This window comes from Aotus nancymaae, unplaced genomic scaffold, assembly GCF_030222135.1.
Source record: "Aotus nancymaae isolate 86718 unplaced genomic scaffold, 86718_ANA_hifiasm-v0.15.2.pri h1tg000089l, whole genome shotgun sequence".
In the NCBI taxonomy this organism is placed as follows: Eukaryota; Metazoa; Chordata; class Mammalia; order Primates; family Aotidae; genus Aotus; species Aotus nancymaae.
In genome coordinates this window covers 2,869,144-2,889,379 of record NW_026988504.1, presented here as the reverse complement: position 1 = coordinate 2,889,379, position 20,236 = coordinate 2,869,144, and the positions used below count along the sequence as shown (strand labels likewise).

Genomic DNA, 20,236 nt, shown 5'->3' with positions numbered 1-20,236 from the left:
CTGAGGTCAGGAGTTTGAGACAAGCCTGACCAATATGGTGAAAGCCCATCTCTACTAAAAATACAAAAATTAGCCAGGTGTGGTGATGCATGCCTGTAATCCTAGTGACTTGGGAGGCTGAGGCAGGAAAATCACTCAAATCCTGGAGGCGGAGGTTGCAGTTAGCCAAGATCACGCCACTGCACTCCACCCTGGGTGACAGATTGAGACTCCATCTCAAAAGAGAAAAAAGAAAAAAATACCCTAAGTGTCTAGACAGTGACTGTTCCTTCAATTCCCCACAAAATCAGGCAGCTGGTGCCCCTTTGTCTATGAGCTCCCATTCAACAAGGCATCCCCTGTTCCTCTTCCCTCCAGAACCCCCCTCAGGGAAACGGAGCCTCCTGGATGCAGGGGAGCGTCATGACTTAGACGCACTCCAGGCCGCTCCTTGGTTTCCTCTGCAGGACTGCCAAAGAGGTTCGTGGAAATCTTTCAGCAGACTCCTCTGGGCAGGTTTCTTGCCCAGCTTCGTGGAGAACAGCAGCAGGAACTTCTTCAGTGTTACTCCAAGGACTTCATCCTCTTGACCATGCGCGTGTCAACGTGGGAGGAATTAAAGGTGGGTGATTAGCTGCTGGCTAAGGGTCAGGCGTAGAGCTTGCATACTGGGCCTGGAGGAAACACAGGGACGTTTCTTCAGCCACCTGGAGCTGGTGCTGTGAGGTCTGGGAACAGAACGTGGTCTGCGAAGGGTGCTGGTGGGGGAAGGGCCACTCAGTCTCCTCTCAGAGCTCCGTGCTCCACCCTCAGCCCACCGCCCAGGGGCTCCGGAAACGCGGAGATTTCCGTGAACATGAGAAGACCTCCAATTTCCCAGAAATACTTTCTTTTTAAATGTTAAGTGTCTATTGAAAAAAATTAGAGGTAAATATGTAACTAACCCTACAGGGTAAGAATACGTGAAATTCAATAGAAATACGTTTGACTACCTAACAATGTTAAACTTCAGTACACAAAAAAGGAAAGTGACAAATGTGAGAACGTCCTTACAGCAGTGTGGCCAGAGGTGAATTAAGGATTCTTAGGAATCAATAATACCCTAAGTTTTGAAAAATGAGGAAACGTTATAAAACAATTAACAGAATAATCATATCAGCATCCAGAAAACATATGAACAATTTCTTAGCTTTACTATTAATAGCAAATCAACACAACAGTTTTTAGACATCGTATTTACGAATTTATTTTGCAAAGCTGATTTTTTTTTGAGACAAGAGTTTCACTCTTTGTCGCCCAGGCTGGAGTGCGGTAGCGCCATCTCAGCTCACCGCAACCTCCACCTCCTGGGTTCAAGCAGTTCTCCTGTCTGTCTCAGCCTCCCCAGTGGCTGGGATTGCAGGTGCCCATTTTGTATTTTTAGTAGAGACGGGGTTTCACCATGTTGGCCAGGCTGGTCTCGAACTCCTGACCTCAAGTGATCCGCCTGCCTCAGCCTCCCAGAGTGTTGGGATTACAGGCGTGAGCTGCCACACCTGGCCTGCAAAGCTGATTTTTAAAAAGGACAGCTGCCAGTGCTGCAAAGAAAGGGCCAGGCCACACGGCTGACGGTGGTGTGAACAGCAGGCACCCTGCAGGGCCACCCGGCAGAGCAGCTGAGTGCCTCGTTCGATCTGCAGTGCTGACTCTGCCCTGATGTGGACAAACGCTTCGTTCACAGGGATGTTGTTTTCAGCTCTGCTTCTAAAAGTAAATAGTTGTCCAGAAATACAGGATGGGCAAGTTAAAGTATGGCCACGTGATGCGTTATCAAGCAGCTGTTCAGACAATGTTTTTCAAGTATACAAGTGTACTCAGTAATAGGGAAAGTCCACCACGTAAAGAAGACACGGTGGCCCTAATGTGAGGTGAGGGAGGAGGAGGTAAAACTGGACGGGCGCAAGCCGGGACAGTAACAGCACACAGGAGTTGTAATTTCCGCTTTTACGGTTTCCCAATAGTTCTCATTTTCCACGGGGAAAACATACCATTTTTGTCATTTAAAAATAGATTCTAAAAGCTTGTTTGAATCCCAGTTTCTGCAGATGGCTCTGTGGTCCTGCGTCCGTGAACTAAAAGTGGCGTTAGAAGTGCCTGAGGAAGAGGTTTCCCTGCCATGGGTGCACCTGGCCTACCAGCGTTTCAGAAGCCGGCTGCAGAACTTCTCCAGAATCCTGACCATCTATCCCCAGATTCTCCGCAGCCTGATGAAAGCCTCTCGAAACCACGAGCTGGCTGGACGTGAGATGGTATGGCCCTCCTCCACCTGCTTTGAGCCAGCGTTGGGGCGCTTCCAACTCCACTCTGGGAGGGGAAAGCGTTGGGGCTGTGTTCCAGGTGGAAGAGTTCTTCACGAGGCACATACCTCAGCTTAACTCGGAGATGTTAAGAACACAGCTTGCTGACACTTCCCATACCCTAGACAGTGAAAGATCAGGTTGCAAGCCTGGGACACAAGTATCCATGCGGCTAACAGCCAGGGCCTCTGGCACAAGGAAAACGGGGGCCAGGGGCAGTGGGTGGGGGCACTGCTCAGCTATGCCCTGCTGTCCATCTCCCCAGACCCTGGACGCGTTTGCCGCAATGGCCTGCACAGAGATGCTGACGAGAGACACCCTGAAGCCCAGTCCCCAGGCGTGGCTACAGCTAGTGAAGAATCTTTCCATGCCGCTGGAACTCATCTGCTCCGATGGGCACATGCAAGGCAGCGGGACCCTGGCCCAGGCTGTCATCAGGGAAGTCAGGTGAGAGCCAGATGCCCTCCCCCACCGCTTCATCCAGCACGAACTCACCAGGAGCCTGCCCAGTGCCAGGCTGAGTGAGTGGCATCCTCATTGTACCCTGGGCTCCTTCGTGGGAGCTTGAGTGGCATCCTCATTGTACCCTGGGCTCCTTCGTGGGAGCTTGAGTGGCATCCTCATTGTACCCTGGGTTCCTTGCTGGGAGCTGAGTGGCGCCCTCGTTGTACCCTGGGCTCCTTGCTGGGAGCTGAGTGGCGCCCTCGTTGTACCCTGGGCTCCTTTGTGGGAGCTGAGTGTGTGGCACCCTCGTTGTACCCTGGGCTCCTTCGTGGGAGCTGAGTGTGTGGCACCCTCGTTGTACCCTGGGCTCCTTTGTGGGAGCTGAGTGTGTGGCACCCTCGTTGTACCCTGGGCTCCTTCGTGGGAGCTTGAGTGGCATCCTCATTGTACCCTGGGTTCCTTGCTGGGAGCTGAGTGGCGCCCTCGTTGTACCCTGGGCTCCTTTGTGGGAGCTGAGTGTGTGGCACCCTCGTTGTACCCTGGGCTCCTTCGTGGGAGCTGAGTGCGTGGCGCCCTCTTTCGACAGAGTCCACTGGAGTCGGATTTTCTCCACTGCGCTCTTTGTGGAGCACGTGCTCCTGGGAATTGAGAGCCAGGTCCCCGAGTTATGCAGGCTGGTGACCGAGCACGTCCTCTTACTAGACAAGGTGAGTACCTGGGCTGGCCTCAGCACATGCCTGGCTCCCCACTTTTCCAGAAGGAAGAACAGCGCTGACACTGATCCGCAGCTGCCGGCCGCTTTTTTGGCTTTGACCGTTTTGTCTGGAAGTGGGAAGGAAAGTGATTTTATCACTAGGCCATTACCTTTTCCATGTTTAATTATCTACCCTCTGCTAAGTCAGGGTGTATCATTTAGAAACTATTCCAGGAACTGTGTGCAGAAAGGGACTGATGCAGGGAATATCCTTGTGAAACCCCCGGGAGGGGTGGCCTGGCCTGTTGGAGTGAGTCCAGAACAGACCACTAGCCTGGCCGTCCGTGGGAGCTGTTACCGTTGCCACGGTCATTGAGACAGGGATGTCAGAGAATGCCACTGGGGTTGGGGCCTTCAAAACAGTGCTGTCAGCAGAACCAAGGGAACAGGAAGCCACATGCCTGTCGCTCAATACCCTTCATAAAGCTGCTAATGTGGGACGGTGCCCTGCACAGCAAAGCCTGCGACCCTACAGTGATGCATCTATGTCACAGAGAAACTTCCCATTTGCTCTCAAGCACACATATGCAAGAATGCTGGATACAGGACTGTTAGGAACTGCAAAAAATCTAAATGCCCATTACCCAGCAGACAGGTACAACACAGCACCTAACAGCAGCTATCTGGACCTAATGTGTCATGAAGAAAATGAGCTGCAGAAGCCTGTATATAGTGTGATATCATTGATAAAAAGTTTTAAAACATTCAAAACAATCCCATGTTGATACATGCTTACAGCTGTCCTAAAAGTAGAAATTTAAAAATGTGGTCCTTTTCGGGGAGGGGAGGCAGGGAAATCTGATCAGAAAGGGGTGTAGAAATTCTAACTATGTATAATGTTTTCTCTAAAAAATGATCTATCCCAGCTGCTTAGGGGGGCTAAAAGAATTTTAATGATTTAAAGCAAATATTCTGAAAACGCTGAGATTTCTTAAAGCTTGGTAGGGGATCTCCAGATGCTCATTATTATTGAAAGTCTGAACTATCATCTCCTAGGAGTGGGAGGGGAGGAGAACTTGAAGGAAAAAGGAGAGGGGAAACCGTAACTTGAGAATTTAGTCATGTGACAAGCAATAATCGCTAAAAGAGCCTTTAAACTGCTAAACAAAGGACTGCGAAGGCCTCCCACCTCGCACACATGCATCACGGCCCTGACTGTGCACACGGGTCCCCTCCGCCGCCCTCAGCCCTCCCTACCGTTAATGATTCCTGTCACCGCCTTTCTTCAGCGTCTTCGAGAGAACTCTGACATCAAGACCCACAGGCCTTTTGAGGCCGTGATGAGCACTCTCTGTGAATGTAAGGAGACAGCCAGCAAGACCTTCAGCAGGTGAGACCTTAGGTTTGGATCTGTGAAGGTGGGAATGCTGAATCTTTCCTGGTTTTCACTTCTTCCGGCCAGTTTCTCTGCTTCAGAACTCATCACCCTTCTTGGATTCTAGGTTTGGGGTCCAGCCATGCCCCATCTGCCTGGGAGACGCACAGGACCCCGTCTGTCTGCCCTGCGACCACGTGTACTGCCTGCGCTGCCTAGAAGCCTGGCTGGTGTCGGGGCAGATGATATGCCCCTTCTGTTTAACCGCCCTGCCAGACAAATTCTCTCCAACTGTTTCCCAAGAGCACAGGTAAAACACCCTTTCTTTCGCGAAAGCATCTGTTTTTTTCCTTGTTTGCCAAACACAATATTCAGAAATATAAACTCTATTAACCTTCGTTTGGTAGAAAACTTGATTTCAGAGAACTATCATAACAGACACCACTTATATACTTTCCTAAATATCTGGTATCTCAAGATTATTCTCCCCGCAAGACATACACATAGATTTGAGAGAGAGCAAATTCAGAGGAAATAAGCCAGAAAGTCATCACAACAAAGATCCTCACCAGAGGCCCAAGGAACATAGACGCCACTGGTCTTTTTTTTGAGGTAAGAGTCTCAACTCTGTTGCTCAGGCTGGAGTACAGTGGCACGATCTCGGCTCACTACAACCTTTGCCTCCTGGGTTCGAGCAATTCTCCCGTCTCAGCCTCCCAAGTAGCTGGGATTACAGGCAGCAATACCCAGCTAATTTTCTTGTATTTTTATTAGAGAAGGGGTTTCACGACGTTGGCCAGGCTGGTCTCGAACTCCTGACCTCAGGTGATCTACCTGCCCTCGGCCTCCCAAAGTGCCTGGCAAACACCACTGGTCTTAATGCATCAACATCATTCACAGTCTCTGGCCTGAGGACCAGCCCACTTCTTGTCTAGCTTTTCAGAGGTGGTTAAAAGCAGCTCTAGCTCTCTGGGCTCAGCGGGCCTCAGCCCTACTCTGTGAGGGGTTGGTTTTCCTTCCTTCCCCTTCCCTTCCTTCTCAGGCCTCCTAAAAGTGGAGCACCAGGCAACCCCAGCAGATAGGTTCTTTGACATACTTCGGGATACTGAAGGGTGTTGTTGGCTGGTGCAAATGATCAAAGTGTTTCTAGAAAGAGAGGCGTCTAAATGTCATCTGTTGTTTTGAAGACTAGCTCTAATGGATGAGAGGAATGATTTGAATCTTTAACAGTGAAAGGCAGGGCTCGGTGCAGTGGCTCACGCCTGTAATCTTAGCACTTTGGGAGGCCGATGCGGGTGGATCACCTGAGGTCAGGAGTTCGAAACCAGCCTGGCCAACATGGTGAAACCCCGTCTCTACTAAAAATACAAAAAATTAGCTGGGCATGGTGGCGCGTGCCTGTAATCCCAGCTACTCAGGAGGCTGAGGCAGGAGAATTGCCTGAACCCAGGAGGCGGAGGTTGCGGTGAGCAGAGATCACGCCATTGCACTCCAGCCTGGGTAACAAGAGCGAAACTCCGTCTCAAAAAAAAAAAAAAAAAAAAAAAGTATGAAATTAGCTGGGCATGGTGGCAGGTGCCTGTAATCTCAGCTATTGGGGAGGCTGAGGCAGGGGAATCACTTGAGCCCGGGAGGTGGACGTTGCAGTGAGCCATGATTGCACCGAGCCGTGATTGCACCACTGTACTCCAGCCTGGGCAACAAGAGCCAAACTCTGTCAAAAAAAAAAAAAAAAAAAAAAGTGAATTGCTGTCCAAATCTCCAAACACCATCCCCCGGTCTTCTGATTCGTGCTCCTTGTGTCCTAAGGGAAGCCATTGAAAAGCATGCCCGCCTCCGGCAGATGTGCAACAGCTTCTTCGTAGACCTGGTGTCCACCATGTGCTTCAAGGACAATGCCCCACCTGAGAAGGAAGTGATCCACAGCCTGCTCTCTCTGCTGTTTGTCCAAAAGGAGCTCTTAAGAGATGCCCCCCAGAGTAGGTCGCTTTCTTCCCGTTAACCTGGAAGCTTATTTCTGCATCTTGCTCCTGCACGCCTCACACAACCAGCTGCCTTTCTGTTTCTGGTTTAAGGACACCGCGAACACACCAAATCCCTCTCTCCATTTAATGACGTGGTGGATAAGACTCCTGTCATCCGCTCGGTGATACTGAAGCTGCTTCTCAAATACAGGTAAGAGCAACAACATGGAGACTTGCTTCTAGAAAGCCCCGGCCTTTGCTCTTCATCGCGGCTCTTTGTTACTGAGTCTTCTCGTCATGACTAGTAGCTGGTACATAATCTGGGGGAGCTTTTCTGGTGACAGATGACCTGGTTATCTGTACGGGTTAGGCATTCTGACGTTTTCACGTTAGGCACGAGTTTAGTACACCCACAAGCACACATCTAGCCAGAAGCAAACAGTGCCATGAGGGGATGGTGGTGGTGTGAAGGTCACGGAACTCGGGAGGCAGGCATCTGTGGTGCTGGCCTGGTTCCACAGCGGCCTCGTCCTGTGGTTTTTAGGATGGTAGCTTAGACTCCTGCTCACCCCGAATGTCCTCCGTGTCTCCTAACGATACTCCCCCCAACATGGGCTCTGTGTATTTCCTTGTGAAAGGCTGCTGACATCCAAGAATAGTGTCCCTGGTGGTACTTGTATTGCTCTAATATTGCAGTTCTCAGAGTGTTGGTGTGGACCCTTGGGTGTGAGGTAGGTCTCTGAGGTCAAAACTATTTTAAAAATTAGAATACTCAGATGAATTTGCCTTTATTTTTAGCATGGTGACACTTAGGATGACGTTACAGAAGCAGTGGTGGGCCAAGCCGCGGCCCCTTGCACGAACAGCGCTGCAGTCGCAAACTGTCTTCACCACCGTGCTTAGGTGGTATTTTTTCATGCCAGTTTCATTTTTACTAAATCTTGACTCTTGAGGATTTGACTTTTTAATGTTTTGTGGAAACGGGAAGCACACAGAACACACTCCCACTGCACACCAGAGGTGACACTCACCTCGTAGGACATCACTCGTGACAAGTCCTGAGTTAGCAGCCGCTGTGTTTCTGGGCTGGCGGATGCATGCGAGTTCTCCAGGGCTGGGCAGGCCCCTCCTGGAAACCCGCAGAGCCAGCTGGCCTCATCCAAACAGCTGACGGTGTTTACTTAAAGACACTTGGAGGCGATCTGTGGTGATATTAACGAATGTGGCTGGTTTCTAAAAATGTAGAATCAAAATGTGTCGAATTTTGCAAGACCTGCATAGCCCAGTGAACCGATATCTTCCAAATGACCAACGCCTGATGTCACAAAATCATGTGTGGGTCAAAAAAGAAAAACATTTAAAGTACAGGCAGGCCGGGCACGGTGGCTCACACCTGTAACCCCAGCACTTTGGGAAGCTGAGGCGGGTGGATCACCTGAGGTCAGAAGTCCGAGACCAGCCTGGCCAACGAGGTGAAACCCCATCTCTACTAAAAATATAAAAATTAGCCAGGCATGGTGGTGGCGGGCGCCTGTAATCCCAGCTAGTTGGGAGGCTGAGGCAGGAGAATTGCTTGAACCTGGGAGGCAGAGGCTGCAATGAGCCAAGATCGTGCCACTGCACTCCAGCCTGGGTGACAAAGCAAGACTCCATCTCAAAAAAATAATCAAGTATCTGGCAGAACTTTTAACATAATTGACTATGAAAAAATGCATTGATACGGCTTCAGGTTCCACATTGCAACTAACCTTTAGACATGATCATTTGTCACTGTTGGCACAGTATTAAGGAATGATATCCACAATGATCTGCAAAAACTGTGAAACGTTCCTTGCTGCTCCAAGTGTGTGAGGACAGGTTTTCTTCATGTTCTTCACATGGCGCAGCTGATGGGGAGCAGAGGCAGGGCAGGCAGGCAGCAGACTTGCAGGAGCCAGGCCCCAGCGTGAGAACAGGAATGGGAGACCAAGCCCTTCTTCTCACCGATTCATGTTTTGGAAAAGAGTTTTTTTAAATGTTATTTATCATGTAATAGCTTTACTGTTATTTTAAATGAAATCTTTTGTTTTTAATGTCTCATAATTCCTATCATAAATATTGATAATATAACCCACATTAAAGAAAAGCTCTTTGGGGTTCTCAATAATTTTTAAGACTATAAAAGGGTCCTGAAACCAAAAATTTTGAGAACAGCTGCTCTAAAACAGTTTCTATTCCCAGTATGATGCTACAGTGTTTTCCCTGAAATGTTAGCAACTACATATATGTGTATGTTTATATACAGACACACAGACAGGATAGATGACCTTTTTTTAGTAAGATACATCTCCAGATCTGAGAGAGCCAGGAATAATATTTCTCTTCCCACAGCTTCGATGATGTAAAAGATTATATTCAGGACTACTTGACCCTGTTAAAAAAGAAAGCATTCATCATTGAAGATAAAACTGAACTGTACATGCTGTTTATCAACTGCCTGGAGGTAAGCGAACCCTCTTCCCGGAATTTCTTTTGCAAACTATCCGAACCACATGGTTTAAAATGTACAGAATAATTTTAGTCAGTATAATTAGCAAATGCTCTGTTAATTATAAATTATATATAAAAAAGAAAGGTTTCAAAGAGATTGCTTCTACCTTCAGCAGTGTATACACTGGCATTTATGTGCAGATGCATACAAAGAACAGCCTAGAAGAATGAATATACCACCAAAGTTAACAGTGGTTATCATTGGGTGCAGACATTGTGAATACTTTTTATTATCTTTATCATAAAGTACATAAATTAGATTATATAAAACTTTTTACTCATAGGTTCACTTTTTCCCCTCCTTCTTGCCCTTAAAATAAAAAGGAGTATTAGGTTTCCATGAGTCAAGAAATTTATACTGAAACCTGCAATAGTATTTTTTATCCTTCCTTCATTCTCCACAGTCACACTGGCAATTTTAGAAGCTTGGGGCTTCCATATTTAAAAGAATAATATCCTTTTCTTTCTTGTTCCTTGTTCCTCAGGATTCAATACATGAGAAGACCAGTGTTTGCTCCAGAAACGATGAACTGAACCACCTGAGAGAGGAAGGTGTTTTCCTTAAGACATATTCTCCAGTGCGACGTGGCCGAGAGCCTGCCCACGAGGCCTCAGTGGAATACCTGCAGGAGGTGGCCCGGATCCGCCTCTGCCTCAACAGGGCTGCGGATTTCCTCTCGGAGCCCCAGGGAGGCCCAGGCGAGTCTTCTCCACCTTGCTTTACTTTGGGCTGAAAGACTCCGTTATTTAGAAATTCCGGGAGTGTGGGAACTGGTTCTACGAAGAGACTGCTACTGGGCCTTTCCACGTCCTCTCCCCTCTGGACGTGCTTCTGTGAATTCCCGTGGGGAGGTCCTGTGCCCTCTGGTTGGCCTTGTGTCCTTCCATAAATGCCCCAAGTCACGAGCTGCTCACCCACTTTCTCGTTGGCCTTTCAGAGATGGCGAAGGAGAAGGAGTGCTACCTGCGGCAAGTCAAGCACTTCTGTACCCGCGGCGAGAACGACTGGCACCGGGTGTACCTGGTGCGGAAGCTCAGCAGCCAGCGGGGCATGGAGTTCGTGCAGGGCCTCTCCAAGCCGGGCCATCCGTGCCAGTGGGTGTTTCCCAAGGAAGTCATCGACCAGCAGGTGAGAAGTGGGGCCGGCAGCTCTTGAACATGGACCCCCCACACCCCCCCACACTCCCATACACCATGCCCACATACCCCCATCACACCCACACCCCTATACCGACACCCCCACCCAAACCCCACACACCACACCTGCCATACCACACCCACACCTGTACACCCACACACCTCCACAACACATACCTACACCATAGCCCCTCACACACAAACCTACACCCCACACCCCCAAACCCACAACCCATACCAACCACACCTCCACACCCCACACGTCGTGCCCTCACACTACGCCCTCACACCCCACACCCACACACCACACCCCCGGCTGGTGCCGATGCTCCTGCATTCCGCCCGCCCTCAGCCTCACCAGAGCAGAAACATGTGCTTGTCGGTCTGGTCCTTTCTCTCCGCCTTCCACTGATCTGCCCCAGCTGGTGATCAGTTTACAGCAGCTGCTGTAGGGCCAAGGTGAGGCCTCACCTCAGAGCTTCCTTAGTTAGGCATCACTTCTCCTTGAATTTGACTCAGGGAAAGCAGAACATTTTTGTGGCCTTTGCTTTCAGCAAATTAAACGTAGTTCACCTTGCAAGGTGCAATCTTGTTACCTCTGACAGGCAGAGAGATGCAAGAGTGAGAACTAAGAATAGATGAGAGGCTTCAAGGCCAGGTGGGCGTGGGGGCTCACACCTGTCATCCCAGCACTTTGGGAGACCGAGGTGGGTGGATCACTTGAGGTCAGGAATTCATCGAGACCAGCCTGGCCAACATGGTGAAACTTCGTCTCTGCTAAAAATAAAAGTAAAAATAATGTAGCTGGACATGGTGATGGGTGCCTGTAATCCCAGTTACTTAGGCGGCCGAGGCAGGAGAACTACTTGAACCCAGGAGGCGGAGGTTGCAGTGAGCCAAGATCGCACCACTGCACTCCAGCCTGGGTGACAGAGTGAGACCACTCATTCCCACTCCCAAAAGAGAGGCTTTGAAGCCTCTCAGTGGTCCTTTCCAGATGCCCAGAAATTAACAAATTCTTATTGTCCTGGGGATCAAAAATGGTACTAAAAACCTGGCACTGTGTGACCACCCGCTGGGGTTAAGTTGACCTGACTGGAGTCACCCAGCCTCGGGCATGGTGCAGTGTGACGCCTGGAATGTCGGAAGCAAGCAGCTCCCCGGGCAGCGCTGCTGTCGCCAGGCGTTTCCTGCTCTCGCACCTCTTCCTCTACGGAGGAGGAAGCTCCCGCCAGGAAGGCACCAGACTGCCCTGCCTTAGGGCTCCCGCCAGGAAGGCACCAGACTGCCCTGCCTTAGGGCAGGTGGGGGAATCCCAGCTCGGCTGCCTTTAAACCTCGAATGATCACCTGCTCCTGTACCTAGTAAGACAGTTCTTCCCAAAACACTCCTCCCATCGTTCATCCCCAACTAACCTGTGTTCCCGGGGCTGCAGAAGGACCACCCAGGCCAGATGGATTGGTACTTAGTGTACGGCAATGAATACAAGGCTCTCCGAGATGCTGTGGCCAAAGCTGTCCTCGAGTGCAAGCCGCTGGGCACTGAGACTGCTCTGAAGGTAGGGTGGGCCTGTGGCTTCTCACTGATGCCAGATGACACCCCTTGGGGCCTGCGTGTTCCCTGGGTGACGTCAAGCGATGCAGGGTGGTGGACCACTGAAGCCCTGATCATGTGACACTGTATTGCGAGTCCCGCGCCCATGGCCTCCGGGGCGCACCTGGCCGGGGTGTGCGAACCAGTGGCTGGAACAGGGCAGCTATGACAGTTGGGCCAGGTTGACAGATTTGCTGTCCTGCTGATCTGCCGACGCTGTCGGCAGCCCCTGTTGATTTGTTTCTGTCCATTGCTTCCTTTGAGACCCTGTGGGAAAACAGTGGAAGAAAGATGCTGACACGACTATTAATAGCAAAATTCCTATCTATATGCATTTGCGATTCACAGACATGCTTGTGCTTAATAAAAATACATACGTTGGTGTAGTGTGGGAAGTTAAAAAATATAAAGATGTTTTTAGAATCTAACCTTTAAATTGGTCTGGTCTGGCTTCCTTTTTGAGTTGCTGTGCCAGGAAAAGAGGAAATAGAAAATCCTTTCTGCTCAGGAAGTTTCTAAGACCAGTGAAGGAGTCAGAAGAACAGATGGTGATTCCGTTGCTTCTGCTATTAAGCTGGCTGCTAAACATGCATTGAGTTTAATCTGGGAGTATTTTAGGAACTTTGTAGCCCAAAAGTTGCTTGCTAGTTGATGGCCCATGTGGGGCCTGACCCCAGGTGTCCAGGCCTAGAAAAGGCTCCTTCCCTGATTGGTGGGTTCAGGGCTGAGGTACTTGCCTTTTCACATGCAAACTATGTGGGCCTTTGGCCCTTAGGTAGATCTGGGGGTGGGGGCGGGCAGTATCTCACGCCTGTAATCCCAGCACTTTGGGAGGCCTTAGGCAGGCAGATCAGTTCAAGACCAGCCTGGCCAACATAGTGAAACCCTGTCTCTACTTAAAAAAAAAAGTGTGTGTGTATACGTGTGTGTGTGCACACACCACACACACTTGGGAGGCGGAGGCAAGGGAACTACTTGAACACGGGTGGTGGAGGTTGCAGTGAGCCAAGATTGTGCCACTCTACTCCAGCCTGGGCAACAGAGCAAGACTCCATCTCAAAAAAAAAAAAGACCTGCTGAACCTTTAAATTCTCACTTGATGCCCTTGATTTTGCAGGCCTGCCGGACCCCCAGAGCCCTGCAGGCAGTCCACTTCCTGTTGGCACTGTTTAGAGAGGTGGCTGTTCTGTACAGATCGCACAACGCGAGCCTCCACCCCACACCAGAGGTGAGTAACTGCCTTCAAGGCTGGGTTCAAAGTCTCAGTGTTTGGAGGGGCTTTATTGAGCACAATACAAGTTAACACAAATCATGCCATAATTTTTTTATCTAGGATGGAGGTTTTCGACCTTGTTATATGGAACAACTATTTTCTGTTTAACCCAAAGCTTGCAGAATTATAATGAAAACTAAAGAACCTAAGACAATGTTTCACACACAAAATATCAGAATTGATGCTTACGCATGTGGAGGCTGTGTTTGTTTATGCAAATTCTCTTCTCTGAAAAATTGCCCTTCAAATGGTGATTTCTCCATATTTACCTTGATATTTGATGTATATCTGGTGTCAGCGTATGCCTGAGAGCAGACCTTTGAATTCACACAATATTCTTTGATGTATCTTAGTGTTACATTTTCTTCCTGTCAGCAACGTGAAGCTGTGAGGCAGTTCATTGGCGAATGCAAGATCCTTTCATCTACTGCTGTCAGGCACTTTGCAACATCTCTCGTGGACAATTCGCTGCCATTGTTGAGGGCAGGCCCCAGTGACAGCAGCCTTGAGGGCACAGTGACAGAAATGGCCATTCATGCTGCAGTCGTCTTTCTGTGCGGACAGAATAAAGTCTTGGAACCCCTAAAGAATCTGGCCTTCTCTCCAGCCGACATGGCGGTAAGAACAGGCCTCGATTCCACTGGCCGTCACCAGCACCGGCGCCGACAGCTGGTCCCTGTGGAGACCGAGCTGCAGCCGTGGGCACTCTTGAGCATCTTTATCTCCTTGATTCTTGAGCACACAAGATAGTGGCAGACTTGGCCTTTGTTATTTCACTGGGAGCTGTTCTGTTTCCTTCACAGATAGCTTCAGAAGTCAAGTCAAAGGGAAGCACTGCTCTCTTTCTTCCTCTAGGCCTCCTGCTGAGCAGCCACACCGTCCACATGCTCACTTATCTAGCGCGCTCTCTGTTTTCTTGTTTTTCAGAATGCTTTTCTCCCAACCATGCCTGAAGACTTGCTGGCTCAAGCTAGGACATGGAAAGGTCTGGAGGGAGTCCACTGGTACAGTAAGTGTTGGGGTCTGGATGATCCCACACTCCTCTCAGCTTCACGGGGTGTCCGGATGCTATGAAGCATTGGGTTCAACTTGGGGTCCGCGTGGTTTGTGCAAGGTCCCAAATCACCTGCCTTCTACCCATGGTGTCTGCAGAATATGGGTGGCTTGAAGGAGCTGGCACAACACTGGTTAGATGATCCAAACCATTTCATTTCTTAGTCATGTGGAAAAGACCCTCTGCGATGCACTTCTGTTCTCTGGAATATGCTATTTTGGGAGGCGGAGGGGATGGGGAGCACAGCAGAGACGCATTCACAGGCCCCTCACAAAACAAGTTTTTGACACAAAGATAGCTCTTCTGAAATATGTGAAGTATAGCACTGGGAGACGGACTAATATAACCCCTGACATGTAACTTTTGCTGTTGCCTGAGTAAATGTTTTAAAACTAGTTTTCAAAGTCGTTATAAAATATGCTCGCGACATAAAACAGTGTCAAAGAGAACTGAAGGGTCTAGAATTCTATCCACCTTGCTCCAGAAGTGCGCCTGCTACGGGCCTGTCTTCCAATTTCTCTGTGCTCTGGACAATTAAACTCATTTTTCACTGACAACATACACCTGTTGAGCTTCAGGCAGGTGTCACAGCACTTCACGGATCAGCTCCAGATCTGGTGGGTGCCCTGGACACCCATTCTAATATTTTGGTCAGGGCCAGAGAGTAGAGAGTTAGCTTTCCCCTTTCAATGTGGGTGATTTGGTGAAACCTCATTAGCCAATGTGTGTCCTGTTCTCTTCACAGCTTGTCCCAATGGCCATCCTTGCTCCGTGGGAGAGGTGAGTCTTGGTATTTAAGATAGGGCGTGAGGGGTGGCACACATGCCAGGGTGGGAGGAGCAGCAGGATCGTGGGTGAGGAGAGTGAGGCTCTTGGCTTTCCAAGGGAGCACAGGCTCACTGTGGACTGCCCTGGGTGCTCTGAGCACGGCGGTGTCAATGGCGCTAAGGGTTTCTAGCTTGGGGTTCTCAGCCTCCGCACTGTGGACAGCCTGTGGGACGTCTGGCAATATGCCTGACCTCGAGTCCCTGGAGGCCAGGAGCACTCCTCCTCCCAGTGTCAGAGCTAAAGCCAGACATTGACAAAGCCGCTCTAGGAAAGAAAATTGCTACTGGTTGGGAACTGCTGCTAGCCATTCTTTCTAGCCACAGCGGCATGGGATCAGTGGCCCTAGTCTTGATAGAATGGCGAGGTATGGTCTGGACCACAGGCTGCATGATTAGCCCACAGAGAAGGTTCGTCCAGATGCCAAAGGACAGGAAGAAGCGACTTGTAGATTGTGTGCCGTCGGGGGAGAACTTGATTATTCCTCTCTGTATTCTCAAGCATCTAGCTCAGAGCCCTCCATACAGTAGCTATACTTGCTGAGCAAGAGCCTGGTGGGTTGAGCTGATACACGGTAGTAATTAGTTATTAGTGTTACTTACTTACTTGGTTGAGACAGTGTCTGTCGGGCTCTCTTGCCCAGGCTGGAGTGCAGTGGTGTGATCATAGCTCACTGTAACACTGAACTCCTGGGCTCAAGTGATCCTCCTGCCTTGGCCTCCCAAAGTGTTGGGATTATGAGCCACTGAGCCCAGCCTGATACATGTCATTTAATACAGTATATAAGAGACACGGAAGGAGAAAACCTGATAAATACATTTCATTTTTCTGAGCTTCAATCACTTCCTTGTCCATGAAATGAAGAGAGTGAAATAGATTCTATCCAGGCATGCTCCCAGCTCTGAAATTCTGTGACTGGTTTGTCTGTCATCAGCTGTGATTCTCAGTATTCAGTAGCACAATATCTGATTTTGTAAAATGAGCCTCTGGAAGTAGATCGTATGACTGGAGTTTTTAAAATAAAAAAGTCCAAGCCAGGTGTGGTAGCTTATACCTGTAATCCCAGCACTTCGGGAGGCTGAGGCAGGCAGATTGCTTGAGCCCAGGAGTTTCAGACCAGCCTGGGAAACATGTTGAAACCCTGTCTCTACACAAAGCATCAGCAGGGCATGGTGGTGCATGTGTGTGGTCCCAGCTACTTGGAAGGCTAAGGTGGGAGGATAGCTTGAGCCTGGGGAGGTCAAGGCTGCAGTGAGCCAGGATGGTGCCGCTACACTCCAGCCTGGATGACAGAGCAAGATAAACATATGAAGAAGTCCAAATGGACATAAGGAAGTCAGTCTGGAAGCTATTCTAGTGTTCTTGGTATTAGATCATGAAGGGCTACAGGCCAGTGTGATAGATGGAAGAACAGAAAAAATGCTGAACATGAGAAAGGAAGGCTGAATTTTATGTACTTGCCTGTAAAGTGTCACCCTGGGAATAAAGCTTAAATTGTCTTATTAAAAAAAGTTCAAATTTGCCCATGTACAACATTAGTGAGTACCTACCCTGTGCCCATGGGTTCTCTACCCACCTGAAACACCGGAACAGACAATCTGAGGCTGCTCACGTCCTCCAGCGATAAGGGGGTGTCATTTGCAGGACAGCATTTGTACATAAGATGGTCCTGGCTCCAGAAGTGGTTCTAAGCGCCCTCTGTCTTCACACTAGTGCGGCAGGCCGATGGAACAGAGCGTATGCGTTGACTGTCACGCACCGATCGGAGGCATTAACCACAGACCTCGGGACGGCTTTCAAAGGGTCAAGTACGTGCGTCGGGGTTGTATCTCCTAAGTACTCAAACCCTGGGGTGTGAGGCTGTTTTTCTTCCAGCTGATAAAGTGATACTCAAGATAGTACTAATTACTCCAGTACATCTGGACCTGTGTCATACTGAATAGCAATGCCAAAGTCCCACGAGTCACACAGCAGGGAGGTATCTGACCTGTTGTTGGCTCACTGGGCCCTGAAATGCAAAGCAGGCTACACTTTAATACCCGTTAATATTAACACAGGTGTCTTCCTTTTGGGCCTTGGGTGCACCCTCTATAGAAATACGCGAGACAGAAACAGATGATCTAGTTCACAGGGACGCGTGTGTCTGCAGGGCCCAAACCTGGGCTTTTGTCTCCTCAGCAGATGCCATCTTGCTTGTTAACAATCTTAGCTTTCTCCATTTGTTTTTTTGAGAAGAATCAAGGAGACATAGTCTTATCAAATGCCAGACTTCAGAATCCAGATCAACATCTGACCCCACACCAAGATGAGTGCGGTTCTAAATGCTCCTTTCAGAGTGAGTGGGACCTGCACACAGTCCTCACGTTCTGACTGTTCCGCTGCAGTCACAGCTTAACATATTTTCATGTTATGTCCAGAAACTATCACAGTGTCCTCCAATCTCTTTTGCCACTGAGAGTATCTTCCACATTGTATCTCCCGTCTGCCAGACCTTGGATCTCAGTTTTTCCTTTGGGAAAATGAGAACAACGTGGACACCCATGGGATACCACCTGTCCCAAACTCTAGCTGTTCTTAGCCCAGCCGCTCCTCTCCCGACAGAGACTTTAGTGGAAAAGATGGGTCCAGGCCTGTGTCCTAACACCCTGCCCCGGGACCGGCGTCAACACTGCACAGCGCAGCCACTTGACGCTGAGAATGCGGTGGGGTCTGGTCCGCCAGAAAGGCGAGTCTGTCACGAGAGACTCTTAGGAACATGGCCTGGGCTTAGTGGAACAAGAAGTTCTTTGGACGTAGCTGTCTTCTCGGCCATGAGCCTCAGTCCAAGTGCTGAGAACGTGCAGTGCGCCCAAGCGGCCGGCCTCAGCCTCTACCCTGTGTTCTATTGTTCTTTCCAGCAACTGTGTCGACAGAACACAGACCGGCCACGTGCTAGGCAACCCACAGCAGAGAGACCTGGTGGTGACGTGTGACCGAGAGCTGCCCCCACTGGTCTTCATACTTATCCGGCTACTCACTCACTTGGCTCTGCTTCTGGGAGCTGCCCAGAGTCCCCAGGTATAGCCCGGTGCTGCCAAACAATGTGTTGAGTTACTCTAGGAGGAACCTGCTTTCCCCTCTTCCCAGGGAGTCCTAGCTGCTGCATTTTGAAGATAATTAGTCTGTAAAGTAATATGAAGGTTACACATCTTCATGTCCCCGGCCCCTGTGGCATAGGAGGGTATGGGGAAGTACTCACCAGAGGATATAAAATCCACTTCCGATCAACAACTCTGTGTCTTTGGTCCACATCTGAGTAGAGAGGCTGACATCTTCGTTATTTTACCTGTGTCTTCGCTGTGGCTCTAGGGAAGGAAGAAAGAGAGGACACTGCATTCTTCTAAGTTAATACTAACCAAGAGGGCAAAAAGTACAGGCTCTGAGGATTCTTCCTCTCACTCTAATAACAGAAAAGCCAGCAGCTGTTCCGCTTCCTCGCCTTCCTCTCACCTGTTTGAATCGGGCTTGGATCACTCCACAGCTTTCATCTTAGAGACCTCCTTCCACCTCAGTGCTGGTGCTCCACTCCCAACAGCCTCTACCAGGCTCTCCATCTCTTCTACAAACCAGATCCCAGATCCCACTGAGCACTATATTCTGTTGCCCCCACAGGCTCTGATGAACATCATTAAGCCTCCAGTGAGGGATCCACAAGGCTTTCTGCAACAGCACATCCTGAAGGACTTGGAGCAGTTGACCAAGATACTGAGACACAGTGCCGATGAGACCACCAGTGTGGTCCACCTCGTCCTGCGCGGGCTTCTCCAAGAGGGGAACCAGCTCTCTGGCAAGAGTGAGGAAAGGGGCAGGGGCTGGGCGGGGATCACGCGGCACAACTGCAGTGAAAGCGGCTCGCTGTCTTTGGACCACCCCACACGTGGCCAGTCCAAACTCTGTCCGTGCTGTGGCTGGAAAGAACGAGAGAACACACAGAGAAAACCGTGTCTAGGGAAGGCAGTGCCCGGAGCTGGGAACAGAAAGCACATTGCTTGCCCAGAGGATGTTAGGAGCTGCTCTGTTTTCTCCATTCACCCCTGCCTGGCTAAGACCCGCAGTACTCGGGAACGCCTGCACACAAATGTTCAGCGTGCATATATGGGGAGTCTTTTCAGTTCCAAAGTCAGCCCCGCAGGTCATCCCCTACCACGCTGGGAGTGCGTATCGCCCACATAGGTGGTAGTGTGTGTCAAAGACACGTCACCATCGCAGCTCCTGCTTTCCCAAACACATCTCAGTTGTGTGCTGATGTATTAAATGTTTATATGTCCAGTTATGTTAAAAAAAAAGCAGGCTATAAAATATTGTATTCACTGAGCTAATTTTTAAAAATTTTAAATCCATACAGAAAGGGCTGTAGAACAACTTAGTAAAATGGTTATCTGTGAGTGGCAGAATTAAAAGTGATTTGCTAATCTGCAAAAACCACAATTACTATTGTGAGGACAATGTTATTTAAAGTAATAATAATAGCAATAAAAAGTCCTGCCCGTGATAAGAAAATCTGCTCCCACCTCAGATAATTCTTTGCCCGAAACCGGCATTCATATTTATTTTCTATTTTGAACAATCTGATTTGATTTTAAGCCTCTTATTCTGGTGGGATTTCAATGAGGTGCACACATCCACAATCACACTGAAGAAATGACAGAATCCTGGAAGCAGGCGGACCGTCCATTCCTGCAGCACTCTGCATCTGTGTGGTCTGCCTCAGGCTTGGGTGGCAGTCCTGGACTTTGAAGCTTAGGTTCTGTTCTTTCAGACTTTTTTCAAAATAGTTCTAAGATTACAGTTATGTAAGGTAGAGGGAATTTTTAGAGATTGACGTTATCTTAAAGATCATTGAGGTGATGGTAGCAGCAGAACTATTTCAAAATACTTAGATTAATTTAGAAAGCTATTGCCTCAAAGGGAGCGTTATTTCCATTAAACACTTTAGTGTTTATTACACACAGACTGCTGTGTTCTTTGTGCCTTGGGCAACCTACACATTTCGG

At 49.3% G+C, this 20,236-nt stretch overlaps 1 protein-coding gene and 1 long non-coding RNA gene across 7 annotated transcripts in view; one reads left to right on the top strand and one right to left on the bottom strand.

Annotated features, from left to right (window-relative positions):
- RNF213 (ring finger protein 213) overlaps positions 1-20,236 on the top strand; it is a 120,557-nt gene that overhangs the window by 89,681 nt on the left and 10,640 nt on the right. For all 6 annotated transcript variants that reach the window (XM_012452752.2, XM_021666394.2, XM_021666393.2 and 3 more), the window contains 19 exons: positions 447-601; positions 2,055-2,267; positions 2,581-2,762; positions 3,346-3,466; positions 4,743-4,843; positions 4,956-5,138; positions 6,638-6,807; positions 6,904-7,003; positions 9,163-9,274; positions 9,807-10,020; positions 10,260-10,450; positions 11,894-12,016; positions 13,169-13,279; positions 13,700-13,942; positions 14,252-14,333; positions 15,124-15,158; positions 16,917-17,011; positions 18,101-18,260; positions 18,855-19,035. In XM_012452752.2, coding sequence (XP_012308175.2) covers positions 447-601; positions 2,055-2,267; positions 2,581-2,762; positions 3,346-3,466; positions 4,743-4,843; positions 4,956-5,138; positions 6,638-6,807; positions 6,904-7,003; positions 9,163-9,274; positions 9,807-10,020; positions 10,260-10,450; positions 11,894-12,016; positions 13,169-13,279; positions 13,700-13,942; positions 14,252-14,333; positions 15,124-15,158; positions 16,917-17,011; positions 18,101-18,260; positions 18,855-19,035 — 2,772 coding nt within the window. The remainder of the gene's footprint in view (positions 1-446; positions 602-2,054; positions 2,268-2,580; positions 2,763-3,345; positions 3,467-4,742; positions 4,844-4,955; positions 5,139-6,637; positions 6,808-6,903; positions 7,004-9,162; positions 9,275-9,806; positions 10,021-10,259; positions 10,451-11,893; positions 12,017-13,168; positions 13,280-13,699; positions 13,943-14,251; positions 14,334-15,123; positions 15,159-16,916; positions 17,012-18,100; positions 18,261-18,854; positions 19,036-20,236) is intronic.
- On the bottom strand, positions 569-19,163 carry LOC105717498 (uncharacterized). The gene is made up of 5 exons (XR_001107537.2): positions 18,693-19,163; positions 18,442-18,547; positions 11,874-12,318; positions 10,817-11,235; positions 569-3,581 (listed from the first exon to the last, which is right to left on the bottom strand). It is a non-coding gene; the product is annotated as an uncharacterized LOC105717498 (long non-coding RNA).